The sequence below is a fragment of the Vanderwaltozyma polyspora genome, genomic scaffold, assembly GCF_000150035.1.
Source record: "Vanderwaltozyma polyspora DSM 70294 KpolScaffold1067 genomic scaffold, whole genome shotgun sequence".
NCBI lineage: Eukaryota > Fungi > Ascomycota > Saccharomycetes > Saccharomycetales > Saccharomycetaceae > Vanderwaltozyma > Vanderwaltozyma polyspora.
The window spans coordinates 6,369-24,133 of NW_001834637.1; the positions used below are offsets into that span (position 1 = coordinate 6,369).

Below are 17,765 nucleotides of genomic sequence, written 5' to 3' on the forward strand. Positions count from 1 at the left end.
GAACGTGTCGGTGGTTTGACCGACAAAGAATGTTCCGATGTCTTTGGTACCTGGAACAAGGGTGTTTTGAACTCTTTCTTGATCGAAATCACTACCGACATTTTGAAATACAACGACACTGACGGTGTCCCATTGGTTGAAAAGATTTTGGATCAAGCTGGTCAAAAGGGTACTGGTAAGTGGACTGCTATTAACGCTTTGGACTTGGCTATGCCAGTCACTTTGATTGGTGAAGCTGTCTTCTCTAGATGTTTGTCAGCTATCAAGGACCAAAGAGTTCAAGCTTCTGGTATCTTGCCAGGTCCATCTGTTCCAAAGGGTGCTATCAAGGACAGAAAGCAATTCATTGACGACTTGGAACAAGCTTTATACGCTTCCAAGATTATTTCCTACGCTCAAGGTTTCATGTTGATCAGAGAAGCCGGTATCCAATACGGTTGGAAATTAAACAACCCATCCATCGCTTTGATGTGGAGAGGTGGTTGTATCATCAGATCTGTCTTCTTGGGTGAAATCACCAAGGCTTACAGACAAAACGGTGACTTGGTTAACTTGTTGTTCGACAAGTTTTTCACTGACGCTGTCACCAAGGCTCAAGACGGTTGGAGAAAGACCATCTCTTTGTCCGCCTTATACGGTATCCCAACCCCAGCCTTCTCTACTGCTTTGGCCTTCTACGATGGTTACAGATCTGAAAGATTGCCAGCTAACTTGTTGCAAGCTCAAAGAGATTACTTCGGTGCCCACACCTTCAAGGTATGTCCAAAATACGCTTCTGACAAGATGCCATTGGACACTCCAATCCACGTTAACTGGACTGGTAAGGGTGGTAACGTCTCTGCTTCCACTTACAACGCTTAGGTTCACGAAAGTCTGTAATGTGTTCAATAAATATATATATATATCAATTCTATATACTTTAATGATTTAAGAAGTTAATCGGTTAATTTTTTTATTTTGTTTTCTTTTCTCTTTTATTACATCATCCTCTAGTAACGCCTTAACCAAAATATAGCATAATATTTATTCCAATATGTACAGGTTATATTATACTATATGTATATATGCAATGCAGTCAATTAATTTCACATTCGATTTTTCACTTATCGAATATTCTCTTTGACAATTCATAAGTTGATATCATTATAGCACAGCTTGGTGCAATTTTAAATATTCTTGGCATTAGCCCAGCGTACAAAGCTCTTATTCCTTCATTCTTCTTAATATTGTTCAAAAATCTAAACAAATTCTTTGATGGTTTTTCAACTTTAGTCAATGTGTTATTATCATTATTCACTAGCGATATTTGCAACCTAGTTTTGCCAACATCAAATGGATGCGTTATAAGAGCTGCTATCGTGCCACTGATAGTACCATGTATAAAACTATTCATGAAATGGAATATATTGGAACTTGATGAGTCCTTAATCATAAGATTTCTTTTACAAAATTCGTACGTTCCCCAATAGATGGCACTAAATGGGACATCTCTCCATAGCGTGATTTCTAACCCTTTAAACAAAGCTTTGTAACCAGTTGATTGTACCTCATTTCGAGTTTCCTTCAGCAGATCTTTGATTAGTAATAAGCTCTTAGTGTTTTTAGAAGATGTGGGTATACTTTGTAGTCTCGTCTTTAACAGTTCTAATGGAGCAACACTAGATGCTGCTATAACTCTTGCTAAAGCACCACATATCACAGGGTTAAAAGTTGGCAAACTGGACTTCAATGGTGATATATCTCTTATATACTCATAACCAGTGAAATAAACAATATTAGCAGGAATGGCCATAAACAAAGTTAACGATAGACCTCTCCATAACGAATGAATACCTTCCACATGTGCAATGTTCCTCATGGCCTCTAAAGTACCAGAATATCTAATTGATGTATTCTTACAGTTTATATCTTGGAAGCAGAATGTTTGCCAAAAAATTGCATGATCGCTAGAATGTTTAACGAAAGAAGAAACTGCCTGTCTCCCAGTTTTACCACCATCACATGAACAATCAGGAAGCAACTCCTGCTGCTGAAGTCTAATCCTGACAACATCCATTGGTGTTAAAATCAAAGATGTAATCAGTGATCCAGAGACTGCACTAGCCATTCGCTCACTCAAGGTAAGTGTAACCTCCCCCGGCATCCTCGTTCCTTAGGGATATGAAATTAATGCCACAATAAACTAGATACTTAGAGACTTATAATTACAATTCAAAGCTCTCTTTTTACTATCCTATCTACCAAATCATCGATATTTAAATCATCTCTTGACCTATATATACCTCTATCGCATCAATTTTATACTGCACCTTTAAAATTATTTTTCACTTAATAGTCCGATGTCCCATCACTATAAAAATGACAAGCCCATATACATAATTAAAAGAATAATTAAAACGTCCAAAAGAGTTCATGTTGATTGTGAGGGTAGAACATACACAAGGTTTTATAGAAAGTGCTATATATGTATAGGTTAACGATTTTTAACTGATCTTTTCCTTATGGGGACCGTTTTCCCATTTTCCCCTGGTTTAATTGGAATGTATTTAAGCAGAATAAGATCAAAAAACCATTTTAGTTCATGCAAGATATTTCACTTTCAGATGGGGTTTCTATATCTTTCTCGAGGGTGTATAGTTTTCTTACTAGTGTGTCAAATTTTTTGGCTTGCAATTGCAACAGTTCGTCATTTGTGGGCATCGAGTAAGGTGTTTCGAGTCTGAATCTATGCTTTCCATTTTTATCTAGAAATGGGGTGACGTTGTCGAATTCTTCTTCTTCCCAGCTCAGAGTATACTCTGTGCTATAGCAATCTGATTCCCATATTCCTTCACTAATTTCGAATATTGGGACGTTTTCTATCCAGTTATTTACTTTTTCTTTGTGTGGCATATTACTTGCTGTCCTTGGATTAAAGAATGGTGGGAAACACTGTCCATTACTGATGGGATAATGAGAAGAATGTCTCTCTTTATTAGAGATGTTGTTTGTAGTTCCACTTTTATTATTAGTATTATTATTGTTACTATTGTTATTGTTATTGTTATTGTTATTATTATTACTATTATTATTGTTAGTGGTAGTATTGCTGTTATTGTTGTTTGTAGTCGTATAATCTTGCATGGAATATCCCGAATAAGTTGCATGGAATGGGATAAAATTATTTGCATAAATTGGACTTAATAAGGGAGCATTCGAGTAGTTCATCAATGTGTATTGGGGCATAAGAGAATCTGAGTTCTGAGAGTAAAGCCTATACGAATGCTGCAGCGGACCATTGCCGTTGCAACAAGGCCCTCCACCAGTGACATATGAATACAATTCGTTAGTAGTATTGATTTGGACATTTTTAGAAGTATCGATAATCCTTGCAGAGAGAAAATTGATCATTGAATTCAAGATAGGTTTATTATTTTCTTCAACCACTTCCATAAGAGGCCCTCCCCCTCCTCCTCCGCCGCCGCCTCCTCCACCACCACCACCACTACCGCAGTTATCATATTTTCTGGACTTCTTGTATTTGCTTGTAACATTAGGTCTGTCTTTATCTTCAAAAGAATGACTGGCGTTAACTAGGAGGTCTTGATTCACTCTGACATTCAATGGTTCCATATTTTCTATCGTCTTCTTGTATGGCATCGGGTTCCTTTAATTTCGACTCGAAGACTTGTGTATGTGTATGCGTATGCGTCACTCCCACAAGACTGGCCCACCTGTCTATTTCAACACACTGACAACAATCTCAAATGAAGTTATCGAATCTTACCTTATTGTGCGCCAGTAACGTCTATTTTTATAAATGTATTTATACAACCACTGACACCCGTTTTACAAACAGAAAGCCAAAATCCCCTCAAACACCTATCAAAGATGAAGGAAAGCTAGCCAAAGAGACAATAGCAATTTGTACAACTTATTAGATATTGATGCAATTACCATAACACACTATATAAACACAAAAAATCTAACCTTTTGCAACTGTGACACTACCACAGAACCTCGACAACACTAGCCACTAACATCACAACTCCCAACCAACCTCTTATTTACATTTCCAACAAGAGCAACCAAAGCTTGGACACTATTTCTCTATTTGAAATGGATCACTGTCGTTAGAGGCTCATTGGGTATTCCTACTGCTAGAGCATAAAAGATAGAGACACTTGACACTGATCCAATGAAGGAGCCAGTGGATGTATATATTCTAAAATAACTTGGATGACGTAGTAGGTGAGCGGTATTCCAAGGTTAGCTTCCACTTGACCTAATCCTCGATTGCAGAATCCCATTTCTTGTTGTTTAGACCTGGTCTGGTCTGGTCTTCTTGTTGTCGTACCACCAAAATTTGCATTGCAAGAGTCTGATATTCACAAAATGGCGCTAGCACAAATGGTGCGAAACCTTTCCAAAAAGAAAAAAAAGTTTTTCTCTTGACCATCGGGCACAGAGAAACATACGGACAACGGTCTTAAAATGACGCATTTCTTTTTCCTGGCGCCGCAATCTTATCATTTCGAACTGTAATCAAGTCAAAACCAAACCAGACCAAACCAAACGAAATGGATACAATACATACATGGAGATGGGATCAGAACGACCAGATTACTTGTAGGTTCTGGCAGTGTAGAGGCTATATGTATACCGTTTGATCTTGCCAACCAGTAGTTCCCATTTGCAATGTAGTGTCTCATTTTCAAGCATCACCCCTTCCCTCACTCCCTATCATCTCAATCATGTATGGCAAGCAGTTGGAACAAACAATGTGTCTGTCATCTGGAAAAGCAGCCACATCGGAACAACGGATCTATATTTAACTGGCTTCTATTCTTCGTCTGATATATCTTTTTCTTGTTTCCCACTCTTCATTGTCGACCTAGTCCAAACAGTTCCCGTCGTCGTCGTCACTCTCTGGAATCCTGGCTTCCACTTCCAGACGACAACACCCAACCTCATCCATCCCCCCTTCCTACCGCCTCTTCCTGCCAGCTTAACGGCGTCACAGCTACAGCTTGACTCGTCTCGGTTAGCCTATGGCTAGTATTACCTCTAATTCAGTTCCCAACTACTTCCTTTTCTTTTTCACTTCTTTTTTCCCTCTCTTTGTTCGACTCCCACACCTCTTGCTAACTGGTCCCATCTCGTCTTCTGTTTTTTCCCTGGCCAGTTTCCCAACTCACACCGTCCATAAACTTGACTTTTCCAGTCATATATAAACTCACTCTATTATCAATTTACACCAGATCCACCCATTCCACATACTCTCATCACGTCCATTGTCCATGCATACCATCTCATCCACTGACCATTCCACTGACTGAACCTTGGTTACTTGCTGTCCCAGCCTGCCTGCAAACGTTGTCCCTCGTCATTTTTTCCCAAAAATTTTTTTCTTTCATTCTTTATCTGAGAAAGTGCCGCACAACATACAAGAACGTCACTGATTTATTGAAATTCGCCTTTAATCTCTAGTCGATTTCGAAATATTTAAAAGCTTATTAACTCAGTTTCGAAATAATATTTCAAGAGTTTTCGAGTTATAAAGTGTCTCAAAGGTATATATCAAGCTTCTGAGACTTACAATACTGTTTAGTTTGGTAGCTGTTTGTTGCTAGTTATTTTTTCCTGGGTTAAAATTGGAAAAATTTTGGCATTGCCAATAAAAAGAGAGTATTTGTTAATTTTCTTTTTCACTATATATCTCTGCTGTGACAACACTCTTTTCAGAGAACTGCTATTAGAATCTGTGTTTTATATATTTGCATCTAGTGAAAGTAGGAATCCTCCTTTTATTCCCGTTAATCTAATTGATTAGTTCCATTCGTTTTTAGACAGACCACTGCATTCAAAGAGATTAAATTAATTTCTTTATATTATTTCTGTCCAATTAATTAAACTCATATACACCATGTCATCAGAATTGCTTTCTAATAAATTTGATGACGACCTGCTGTTCGAAACTGGCCATGCCAGTTCCACTGTTATAGACCAAACTGACAAAGTGTCACTATGTTCCAATAGCAAAGAGGGATCCCTCGATAAGGAGAAGAAGGAAATGTACACTGATGAACGTGAAATTCAACCCACCACTACAGCTACGGAATATGATGGTATACCTTCAATTAACCATCCGTTAGAGAAAAGAATCTTAAAGAAAATGGATATGTTCATTATTCCTCTTATGGGGTTGATGTACTTCCTGTCAAATTTAGATAAATCAAATATTGGTAATGCTGAAGTCGCAGGGTTGAGTGAAAGTTTACATTTAAAAGGTAAAGAATATAATACTTGTGTTACTGTATTCTTCGCTACTTATGTCCTTTTTGACCCTGTTGGTACAAACATTTTGAAGTTCTTAGGTCCAAAGGTTATGATGAGTTCATGCCTGCTTATATTTGGTGCAATCTCTCTAGGTTCTGCCTGGTGTAAAAATTATGGTCATTTATTGGCTGTAAGACTACTATTAGGTTGTTTTGAAGGTATGATCTATCCTGCCATCAACATGTACCTATCCATCTGTTACAGAAGAGAACAATATGCCAAGAGATTTGCTTTTGTTTTCTCTGCTGCATGTTTGTCATCTTCATTTGGTGGGTTAATTGCTTATGGATGTTCCAAAATCAACGGGGCTTTGGCATCTTGGCAATACATTTTTATTGTAGAAGGTGCTATCTCAATTGGGTTCGTCCCATTCTTCTTCTTCGGTTTGAGTAAGAATTTGGAAGATAGTTGGTTCTTCAATAAGGAAGAAAGAGAATATGTTATTGAAAGATACGCTACAATGAATACTTTTAACCCAGATGAAAAATTTGAATGGTTCCAAGTCAGACTAGCTGTCAAAGATATTAAAACTTGGGTCAGTGCTGTCGCTCTATTCGGTATCGATTTAACCACTTTCGGTTTGACTGTCTTCTTGCCAATTATCGTCACATCCTTGGGTTTTTCCAATGTCAGAGCTCAATTGATGACAGTCCCTGTTTATTTCTTAACAGCTATTGTGTTCTTTATTTGTGCCAGATGGTCTGATCGTCTAAGATTAAGAAGTCCTTTCATTATCGGTGCTTGTATAACCACTTGTATTGGTTTATCAATTGTTTTAGGTTCAACTGTACATGCTGTAAGATATTTCGGTGTCTACATCTTATGTATGGGTATTTACGTCAATGCTGCTGTCAACTGTTTATGGTTAAGTGGTAACAACGGTAATTATTACAAGAGAGCCACTGCACTAGGTATCAACCTATTTTTGGGTTCTGGTTCTGGTTTAGTTTCTGGTCAAATCTTTTTAGCTCAAGACAAACCTCGTTATATTAAAGGTTTATCCTTATGTTTAGGTTTCCAAGTCCTATCGATAGTTATGACAATTATTCAATTTTTATTATACAAGCGTGAAAATGAAAAGAAACAAGCTATAATAGACCGTTGTAATGAACTAGGTGAGCCTATTCCATATGATGATAGATTAAGTGATTTGAATCCGGAATTCAAATACATGTACTAGTCAATGCTATTCACAACTGATACCACCTCTTTCGTTTAAAATTTGATGATTTTTTACTGAAGTTTTTTATAGAAAATAATAGAAGTTCTTTTTATATATATAGATATTTATTAATAAATTAAATGCCATTACGATTTACAGATCAATCGAAAAGAATCAAATCTTTGAAATTCAGTCCTTTTTTCTAGGAGCGAATTTACTTAACAATTTCTCCTTTAATTTTCTCAACTTATACTTTGGTCCAGAGGTAGCCTTTATACGATCAGCTTCTTCTATAGTTAGCAAACGTTTAACTAGTAAATTGAATAATGTACCAAAAATCAGGCCCATTACGGTCGATGACAAAATAATGACGTTATATGGCATACTGAAATCTGGAGTTGATAAAACCAATAACAATGTGGATGTTCTAATTTGATAATTAACAGGTTCAACAACAGTAATTACAGCCGATTCTACTTCGAAACCATGATTAGCATCTGGCGGATACTCTGCAAACTCTAATAGAGTCTTTTCAAATTGGTATGACACAACATATGTAGAGAATGCAGGGATAGTAATATCATATTCTAAATTTGTTGGTCTCTTTCTGTCTATAGCGGGTAGATAATGCATTGATGATAATAGTCTTCTTAGTTCTTCCTTTTCAACTGCTTCATCGCCTGTTTCAAGCTTCATGGTAGAGAGGAAGACCCTCATGAACCATGGAAGAGCTTCTAAATATTTAACTCTTACATCCTTGTTTGTAGGATTTCTGAAAACTGTACGCAAACCACCACGGTCATTCCCATAACTGATTAATGATCTACTTACAAATACAGGGACGTCGTCCGATTTAGAGATACTTGTTGTGTTGCTAGATTCAAAATAGATGTCATTCTTAGCATTATTTGTTAAATCAAAACAATTATTATCGGTTGCAAAATATTCACCATTTAATTCAATTAAAATATTCCAATCTTCACTGACATCGGCACATACTCTTGAAGGATGGTTTGAAATTAAATTAGAACCCTTTAATTGTCTACCGTATATTTTAGATATCAAATATGAAGTTTCAGTAGATTCTGATTTAGGGAAACAATGGAATGCATCATAAAATTTAGTTTCGTCACACCTTAAATTGTCACCAGATACAGGCTTTGGAATAGACATTTCGTTTCTTGACAAAGTGCTTGGAACATGTAATACAACATCAACATTTGCCTCCATATGGTCGTAACAAATATTAGAAGTAGCATCACAACGTGTACTTATATCAATAGACAAACTATGCCAATACGAATCAAAGACCTTATGACCATCTAACAATGTAGAAATACCAGATTTCCCCTTAGTTGGCAATAATTTGACAAAAGGAGTTAAATTTTCTGTGCAAACAGGTTCATTTGCCAGTGCTGCTCTTAATAGAAATAACTGTTTATTAGAATCGAACAAAGGTAATTCAAAATCATCGGCAATCGAAGTATGAGGGAAAGTAGTCTTTGAGCTATCAATAAAGTTTAAAGAGGCGCAAAAGATACCACCTAATAAATTGGCCAACTTTTTCCATTTCAAATAGGCATCCTCTTTAGAATCTGCTTCGATAACTGCCCATAACTCTACACCAGAACCACCTGCTTTGAACCCATCATGCGGCAGACGTCCCCAAGATTCAGCATCCCAGAACCCTCTGGTAAACCTAATCTGTAGCTTTCTAGCTGACGTTGTATGTAGAATAGAATTGAAGACCTTTGGAAACACTGTGTAATGACTATATTTATCGAAGTCAATTGATGAAACACCTGGGGTAAACTCTGTAGAATTCATTTCAAACATAAATGAACTCTGCAAAAAATTGTTTGGTAGTGGACGTAAAGTCAATTTCTCATCAAATTGATATGAAACATCTTCATTGACACCAATTGATTCATCCCAATGAATACTTGGTGTAGATACTACCGGTTCTTCAGAAGTTATCGATTTTTCAGAAGTTAATGATTCTGTTTCAGCTGAAGTTACAGATGATAACGATAGTGACTCGTCACGACTGAGACTCTCCACATCTAATCCAGAACTCTCAGATCTACCAACTTCAGAACCTTCATCTCTTGATACAATATTCTCTTCTTGAGTTCCAGTAGCTGAACTTATCACCAAAATCAGCAGCACAGCCAGAAGAGTCTCCAATTTCAATCTCAAACTGAACAATCTCATAACCAATACTTCAGAAACGAGCTGTCAACCACAATCCTGACAACGTTAACCTCTCAGGTCTTCCTTTCCAATGGTTTCAATACCTTTTCTGGTATGCTCCTTCTATAGTTCTTGATATATCTAATAGTTAACAAATTTCAATATCTGATATAAATTTCATTAAAAATCAAAGGTTTTGTTAACTATACAACCTTATAGAAGAGCTCATCTCGAGTAGAGCAGCATATGGAAGGTGTTTGAAGATATCTAGAAGAGTGAATTTGGTTATTTCAGGATGTCACATCGGCTAGGTGGAAGTTATTCTGTTCCAAATGAGTTAAGGCAGGAGTTACAGCAGTCTGCTGAAGTTGAAGGTTCAGATGAGTTAGCTACAGTTGAAAAAAGCAAGAGTATCTATGAGAAGGAGGACGTTTATCATCGAAAGAGACTAGATATTGTAGCTGGTAAGATCAATAGTGAGCAAGGCAAGATTAGGAAGCGTGACGTTGATGAAGAGGTGGTTAAACCGAAGAAGAAGTCGAGATGGGATGTTCAAACCTATGAAGTTCCTTCATTAGAAGCCTCTAAGGAGTTACATGAAAATGCAGAGGCTACCTCAATTCCAGATGTTGCAATTGCACAGAATTTAAGATACTTCAAGCCTTCTGATCGTAAATACTTTCCTGAGGTTTTGGAATTATCTAATAAAAAGGAAATGACTGTTGAAGAACTGAAAGAGAAATCTTTAATTGGACTTTTACTGCGTATTAAAAATGGGAATAGTGCCTCTAGAAAAGTTTCCATCCGTTCACTGAGTGATAAGGCTGAAGAGTTTGGTCCAAAACTTATCTTCGATAGAGTTCTACCAATTCTTCTCGACAAATCTTTAGAGGACCAAGAGAGACATTTAATGATTAAAGTCATAGATCGAGTACTATTTAAATTAGGCCATCTTGTAAGACCATACGTGACAAACATTCTCCAAGTTACATCCCCGTTATTGATTGATGAGGACCCAATAACAAGAGCTACGGGTAGAGATATTATATCGAACCTATCTAATGCTGCCGGGTTTGCAACAATGATTACCGCGATAAGACCAGATGTTGAAAATGATGATGAGTATATCCGTAATTTAGCATCGAGATCCCTGGCAGTGGTAGCCAAAACTGTTGGCATACCATTAATGATACCATTTATAAAAGCTGTCTGTCATTCCAAAAAATCTTGGAAGGCTCGTCATACTGCTTCAAAGATAATATTACAAATTGCAAATCTGGCGGGAATTGGAATTCTGCCTCATTTAGATGGGTTAGTAAATTGTATATCTGATGGTTTGAATGATGAACATATTCAAATTAGAACTAGCACTGCAAATGCTCTTTCATCTTTGGCACAAAATTCATACCCCTATGGGATTGATTCCTTCAGTGAAGTAATAGAACCGTTGTGGAAAGGTATACGATCACATAGAGGGAGGGTCCTTGCATCATTTTTGAAGTGTATGGGAAGCCTGATACCTCTCATGAACAATGATTATGCTGGATATTACACACAGGAAGTAATGAGAGTTGTTCAACGTGAATTTTCTTCTCCTGACGAGGACATGAAAAAGACAGTACTGGTAGTATTACAAAACTGTTGTAAGACCGAAGTTCTTACCCCAAAATACCTACGAGATACTGTTGCTCCAGAATTTTTCAAACATTTTTGGTTGAGAAGAACTGCCCTAGATAAACAACTTAACAAAGCAGTTACTTATACTACCGTTGTCCTGGGTGAAAAAATTGGATGTTCCTTTATTATTGAAAACCTAATGGGTCCACTAAATGATGAAGCTGAACCATTTCGTACCATGGCTGTCCATGCCATAAATAGAGTTGTCAAACAGTTGGGCACTGATGAATTAAACGAGAGACAAGAAACAAAACTGATAGATGGACTACTTATAGCATTTCAAGAACAGAAAAATAATGACACTGTTATATATAAAGGATTCGGTACTGTTGCCACTTCATTGAATACAAGAATGAAACCTTACCTATCACCTATTGTTAGTACTATACTTAATCAGTTAAAGCATAAGGCACAATATGTTCGTGAGAATGCTGCTGATTTATGCTCTATATTAGTTCCTGTAATCAAAAATTGTTCTGAAGACCAAATGCTAAATAAATTGAATGTCATTTTATATGAATCGCTAGGAGAAGTCTACCCTGATGTATTAGGATCTATAATTGGGGCCATACATCAAATTGTATTAACAATGAAACTAGATCTATTACAACCTCCTGTGAACCAAATTTTACCAACATTAACACCAATTCTGCGTAACACGCATAAGAAAGTTCAAGTTAACACCATCAATCTGGTAGGTCTAATCGCTCGTATTGGACCAGAATATGTACCCGCAAAAGAATGGATGAGAATATGTTTTGAGTTGTTGGAATTATTGAAAAGTACAAATAAATCAATTAGAAAGGCAGCTAATAGAACGTTTGGGTACATTGCCAAAGCTATTGGTCCTAATGATGTTCTTGTAGCATTATTAAATAACCTTAAAGTCCAGGAACGTCAATTACGTGTTTGTACAGCTGTTGCAATTGGTATAGTAGCTGATGTCTGTGGGGCATATACAGTTTTACCAGCTATTCTTAATGAGTATAAAACTCCCGAAACTAATGTGCAGAATGGTATACTTAAAGCGTTGGCGTTTATTCTGGAATATATAGGAGAAACATCTTCTGATTATATATATTTCATCGTTCCATTATTGGAAGATGCTCTAACAGATCGTGATTTGGTGCATAGACAAACAGCAGCTGATGCAATTAAACATTTAGCCTTATATTGTTCGCGTACTGGTAAAGAAGATGCATTTATTCACATATTGAATCTGTTAATGCCAAATATCTTCGAAACTTCTCCCCATGTTATTGTTCGTATTATAGATGCTTTAGAAGCCACTAGTTTAGCTATTGGTCCAGGGGTATTTATGAACTACGTGTGGGCTGGCCTTTTCCACCCAGCTAGAAATGTAAGAAAGTCGTTTTGGAAATTGTACAATAAGCTTTATATACAGCATGGGGATGCTCTTATCCCATATTATCCAAATGTTGCATCTTCTGAACTTGGCATTGAAGAACTTGACATTGTTCTATAAAATCTATATAAATATATTATGAGCTTAAAATAATAAGCATTATATAATGTAACATTAACTTTATTCGTTATTGGTTGTAGCGTTGAGAGACGATTCTGTACACGAAGTAGAGGTAGATGAAGATGATTCATCACTTCCTTCATTTTCTGATGCTTCTTGTTCTGAATCAGATGTTTCTTCACTACTTGATTCCTCTTGAATGACAATTTTTCTCTTTGGCTTTACAGTCCTTGTTGGAATATCAGAGAAGAATTCATCCAAGCTTTGCAACTTGTATTTCTTACCTTGGTTCGAAGTAAATGATCCTTTCGGAGTTCCTGGTGATTTTGGAACCTTGTAGGTTGTCGATTCTTCACCTTTTGATGACATTCTACCAGAACTGTAAGATGTAGAAGAAAAGCTTTTTTGATATCTAGAGTAATCTTTCAATTGAGCGGGTTCTCTTAATGCATTCGTATCCTTGACGTTTTCATTCCATGGTAATATATCTCTCGTCTGGAATTGTGAATCTTTTACTACATTTAATACGGCCTCATCCTGCGACAGTGACCTTTTACAATCTGACTGATTCTGTAATGCATGCTGAACTGTCGGTTTTGGTGCTTGGAATAGTAATTTTGCAATTTCATATTTACGTGTTTCAAAAATTGATGAAATAAATCTTGCTCTATCTCTAATATCAAATTCATCATCAAATTTAGATAGATAAATTACAGTATCATACATTTTCATAATTCTAGAATTTTGAATTGCATCTTCAATTGCATCTGTTGGTAGTTCATTTATTCCATCAATTTCATATGTAGCAAGCTTAGCTGACAACAACAGAGTTTGTAAACGAGTTTCAGGACCTTCTTTAGAAAATCTAGGTATCAACTGTAACAGAATATCAGGACAGATCCTAAATTCTATTGAAGCTAACTCACCAAATAGCCAAACAATTCCTGCACGAGCGTTATCAGCTAATGTTGGTTGAGTTCTTAAAATATTAGCCAATTTAATTGTGGCTCTCAAATGCTTTTGAGGATTTTTTTGAACTAATTTACGAATTATATTAATGATTGAATCTAACACTTCTCTTTGTAGCTTTTTTGATTCCATATGTTTGATTAACCATTCTAATATACGCGATTCTCTAGCTGTAGTATAAGCACAGCATTGTACTAATACATCACAAGCAACTGTAACCACGTTTGGGTTTGGATTATAAGCAATTTGGTATTTCATTTCACTGACTATTTCTTGAGTATTAAAAGCACAAATAATTGAAAGTGTCTTTAGTTTCATGATTGCAATTAATTCTTGATCAGAAGGTAACAAATAAAACTTGGTGATCAACACTGAAAACAACGATGGATCGCAAATTGCCAACGATACTATTTGCTCAAAAAGAGAACACTTGACACCAAAATTAGTTGAAGAAGTGGCAACATTCACTAACTTTTTTAACATACCCGTATTTTGTAATTCTCTTGGAGTAGATAATTGATAATAGGAATTGACGCACTCAGATATAACAGCTGGACTAGAGCTAAATATTAAATACTTCATATTATCAAAGAACAGTTCTAAGTCTGGATGATACAGAGTTTTATAATTTGATGGGTAATGTTTACCGCTAAAAAATTGTGATAATGGCATTTCACTTCCACCTGAAGTAGACAAGTCAACACAAACTGGCTGTGGAAGGAATTCCTTACTGTATCTTATAATTATTCTGATCAATATTGCTTGAGACCAGGGATCTAAATATCTTAACATTTCACAGAAGTATCTATAATGGCGATGCAATAATTCCAATCTATCAGGGAAGCACTCGTTGAAAAGTAAAATTGCTCCTGAAAGAACTTGAGGGTCTGAATCAGAAAGAAGGTCCTTCAGTAATATTAACACCTCCTCTTCGATTTCAACAGGTTTCTCCCTGTACAATTTCAATAATGCAAAACAGACTTCATTTCTGACAATTGGGGAGGAATCAGAAATTAGCTTCTTCAAAGTATGCAACAGGATAGGATATAAAGATGGGATCTTAATGTCTGACAAAGCTTTAATTGACAAGCTTCTAACTTTTGGATCAATATCTGTAACAAGTTTTTGAATAGAATTAACAGGTAGTAACGCTAGACTTGGTTCTCGTTCAGCAAATTTCAACAAATACACACAAACCATACTCTTAACTTTATAATCTTCAGAGACTATATTCTTGACTACATCTGCAAAATAAGCCTCAGGATCAATTGAATTATCACCTGAAGCCATCAATGATATAATTCTTTTCATACCATCCTTGACTTCAGTAGTGTACCTGGAATTCAACAACATCCTCAATTGTTCAGGAGTAATATTCTTCGAATACTGAGCATAATAGGACTCACCAAACTTTGATGAGGCCACTGCAGCAGCCTCCATTGTGATATCCTTTGCAGATTCTAGGGCACTTGCAATGCGACTAATTGAATCAACCATCTTTAATCCGTTCAGGTACCGTATCTCTTCGATTCAAATTTTAGGACTATAAACTTAATCAAAATGATAACCTAATCCTAATTACCACCACTACAGCTACCTAAGATCACTTGATTCTAACGGTATTCACAGCTTTATAATCCATTCAATTAAGTCTCTTGTTGAGTTATATAAATTTGATATAAATTTCAGGTGAAAAATTATTTAAAGGACTTAAATATTATAAACGGCAGATATCAAAGGAAGGATCAGCTTTAAATTGAGGATGATGAGAGGAAGTTGAGGTTTTATAGATACAATTTGAGTTGGATTAGGTATCAAGAGGTGTCATTGGTGTATTCTCAGTAGTTTCCCATTTTTTGGCAGGTCAAAAAATGAGTAAAATTGGATCAGTTACGGTAATGTCGACTAATAATGACAGTGATATGAGATTTGAATTATTGTCAACTATACGGTATGATCCCTTTGCCAGTATCTGGGAATCGAATTCTGGTGATGACAATGGATCTAGTGAGAGACCAAATACTAGTTATGTGTATTCTGGGAGTGAAGACGTTGAGGATCTGAAGAAATTGTTGGTTAAAGGTAAACTGAATTCAAATAATGATTCAATTGAAACGAAGATGGTTGATGTGTTCAGAAGACGATTCTTATTTTTGAGAGATCATTATGAGAGAACTACCAGGGCAATTTCTAAAATAGGTTGGAACATTCCATTGGATGAACATGATTTGTTGGAAAAATTAATATTGGCGTTGCCCACTGATCTTGAAACTGACGATATAGAAAAGAAAATGGAAATGTTACTAGATGGTTCGACATGTTATAAGATGAGACTTCTTGTCTCTAACGATGGAGCTGTCAAGATAGAGGCACATGAACTTTCGAAAATTGAAAAACCACCTACCGATCTCGTTGCCTATTTCGTGGAAACGATGCTAGATGGATTACTAGATGAACCTAAAAACTTATGGGATGTATTTGTGAATTCAAGACCTATATTTCCTTCTTTTTTCACTAGCTTTAAGACAACATATCGTAATCACTATACAGAGGCTAGAAATTTAATGCCTGTATTGTCCCAAGAGTATTACAAGTCAGAAACGAAACCCTCTAAAATGGAGATCTTGCTCTATAATGAAAATAACCAATTGATGGAGGGTTCCATAACGAATGCTGCGATCAAGAAGGAAACAGCCGATGGGAAGTTCATTTTCGTAACTCCTTCTTTGGAATCTGGATGTCTTGACGGGATAATGAGGAAGTTTCTCCTGAATGGAGGATTAATCGAAGAAGGATGCATCGATATCAATGACATCAAAGATGGCGATACCATCATTATTTTTAACGCAATAATGGGGTGTGTCAGAGGTACAATAAGAATTTTACAGTAAATTGATCATAAAGTGCTATATTAAAATAATAATGATGGATCTATATATATGCGATTCATATTAACTTTTATTTGTTAAACTATGCTTAGTACTAATTATAAAAGCTATTCAACCAATCATACTTCTCTTTCTACCACGTAATCTTACCTCTTGAAATCTATTAATCACCTCTTTAAGTTTTTTCTGGCCAAGCTTTCCATTATTCTCGTATACTGACGAAAATCCATTCATTAAACACTCATTGTATTTCTCGGCATATGATGAATGTGTACTTAATATAGCTCTCTCTAGCACATATAAATCAACACCCTTATCTTCAACCATGTTTGAAATTGAACCTAAACCGAAATCTATCAAGTGAGGAACCCAGGTATCACTACCTGGTTTCTCTCTCACTAGAATAATATTCGAACTTGTTAAATCACCATGGCAGTAGTCATTCCAATGCAATAGACCTATTTCTTGTCCAACTTTATATAAGGTTTCTAGGACAATTGGATCATATGGATCGTTCCCTCCTTTTGCATACATCCAAAGGAAATTCTTCAAATTACTGAAACCCATACCATTTGGTAAATTTTCCCCAAGGAATTCAAGCCATAGACATCCATTATAAGCATCACAAGCAATCAGATGTGGAACATGCAAACCTTCAATCTGATGTAATTTCCCCAGTAATCTTGCTTCACCTAAAGTACGACGTTTGGTCAACGACTTGTCAATCGACGGATGTCTATAACTCTTTGATGGCCTATACTTAATAATAAATTTGGCATCTTCAACACCAGAATAACTCTCCTTTGGTAAATACGGATGCACATTTGTAGTGAACACTACTGCTTCTGCACCTTGAGAAACTAATTGAATAGGCACATTGGGTGTCAAATATTCGGAGATCTGCGCAACTAACTGTTCAGACATACTATTAATATCACCTAAACCAGGGTTTATCAGCTTTAACAACCTGATCCATTAACAATTCAGTTCATTGAATCCATCATCTCATTAGGCATCAACTTTTTTCAATCGATTGTAGTATTAGAAATATTTCAGTTCCATTTGGTAGCGA

The 17,765-nt window shown here is 36.1% G+C and overlaps 9 protein-coding genes across 9 annotated transcripts in view; 4 read left to right on the forward strand and 5 right to left on the reverse strand.

The window, feature by feature from the left end:
* GND2 overlaps window positions 1-861 on the forward strand; it is a gene marked incomplete at both ends in the record, with an annotated part of 1,584 nt that extends 723 nt beyond the window's left edge. The window contains one exon of the mRNA XM_001643839.1: window positions 1-861. Coding sequence (XP_001643889.1) covers window positions 1-861 — 861 coding nt within the window.
* Window positions 862-1,099: 238 nt separating this feature from the next.
* Window positions 1,100-2,143, reverse strand: MTM1 (Mtm1p; the record flags this gene model as incomplete). The annotated part of the gene is made up of 1 exon (XM_001643840.1): window positions 1,100-2,143. One exon carries the CDS (start codon window positions 2,141-2,143, stop codon window positions 1,100-1,102), a length of 1,044 nt encoding a protein of 347 aa, XP_001643890.1.
* Window positions 2,144-2,574: 431 nt separating this feature from the next.
* PFS1 (Pfs1p) lies at window positions 2,575-3,639 on the reverse strand (the record flags this gene model as incomplete). Its single annotated transcript, XM_001643841.1, has 1 exon — window positions 2,575-3,639. The coding sequence occupies one exon, from the start codon at window positions 3,637-3,639 to the stop codon at window positions 2,575-2,577; it is 1,065 nt and encodes a 354-aa protein (XP_001643891.1).
* A 2,266-nt stretch (window positions 3,640-5,905) lies between these two features.
* On the forward strand, window positions 5,906-7,498 carry TNA1 (Tna1p; the record flags this gene model as incomplete). Its single annotated transcript, XM_001643842.1, has 1 exon — window positions 5,906-7,498. The coding sequence occupies one exon, from the start codon at window positions 5,906-5,908 to the stop codon at window positions 7,496-7,498; it is 1,593 nt and encodes a 530-aa protein (XP_001643892.1).
* A 171-nt stretch (window positions 7,499-7,669) lies between these two features.
* On the reverse strand, window positions 7,670-9,694 carry Kpol_1067p7 (GPI-anchor transamidase subunit GPI16; the record flags this gene model as incomplete). The annotated part of the gene is made up of 1 exon (XM_001643843.1): window positions 7,670-9,694. The coding sequence occupies one exon, from the start codon at window positions 9,692-9,694 to the stop codon at window positions 7,670-7,672; it is 2,025 nt and encodes a 674-aa protein (XP_001643893.1).
* Window positions 9,695-9,968: 274 nt separating this feature from the next.
* Window positions 9,969-12,836, forward strand: HSH155 (U2 snRNP complex subunit HSH155; the record flags this gene model as incomplete). The annotated part of the gene is made up of 1 exon (XM_001643844.1): window positions 9,969-12,836. The coding sequence occupies one exon, from the start codon at window positions 9,969-9,971 to the stop codon at window positions 12,834-12,836; it is 2,868 nt and encodes a 955-aa protein (XP_001643894.1).
* A 60-nt stretch (window positions 12,837-12,896) lies between these two features.
* Window positions 12,897-15,302, reverse strand: APL6 (AP-3 complex subunit beta; the record flags this gene model as incomplete). The annotated part of the gene is made up of 1 exon (XM_001643845.1): window positions 12,897-15,302. One exon carries the CDS (start codon window positions 15,300-15,302, stop codon window positions 12,897-12,899), a length of 2,406 nt encoding a protein of 801 aa, XP_001643895.1.
* A 374-nt stretch (window positions 15,303-15,676) lies between these two features.
* Window positions 15,677-16,696, forward strand: ABZ2 (aminodeoxychorismate lyase ABZ2; the record flags this gene model as incomplete). The annotated part of the gene is made up of 1 exon (XM_001643846.1): window positions 15,677-16,696. One exon carries the CDS (start codon window positions 15,677-15,679, stop codon window positions 16,694-16,696), a length of 1,020 nt encoding a protein of 339 aa, XP_001643896.1.
* A 108-nt stretch (window positions 16,697-16,804) lies between these two features.
* On the reverse strand, window positions 16,805-17,617 carry BUD32 (serine/threonine protein kinase BUD32; the record flags this gene model as incomplete). The annotated part of the gene is made up of 1 exon (XM_001643847.1): window positions 16,805-17,617. The coding sequence occupies one exon, from the start codon at window positions 17,615-17,617 to the stop codon at window positions 16,805-16,807; it is 813 nt and encodes a 270-aa protein (XP_001643897.1).
* Between the last annotated feature and the right edge of the window lie 148 nt (window positions 17,618-17,765).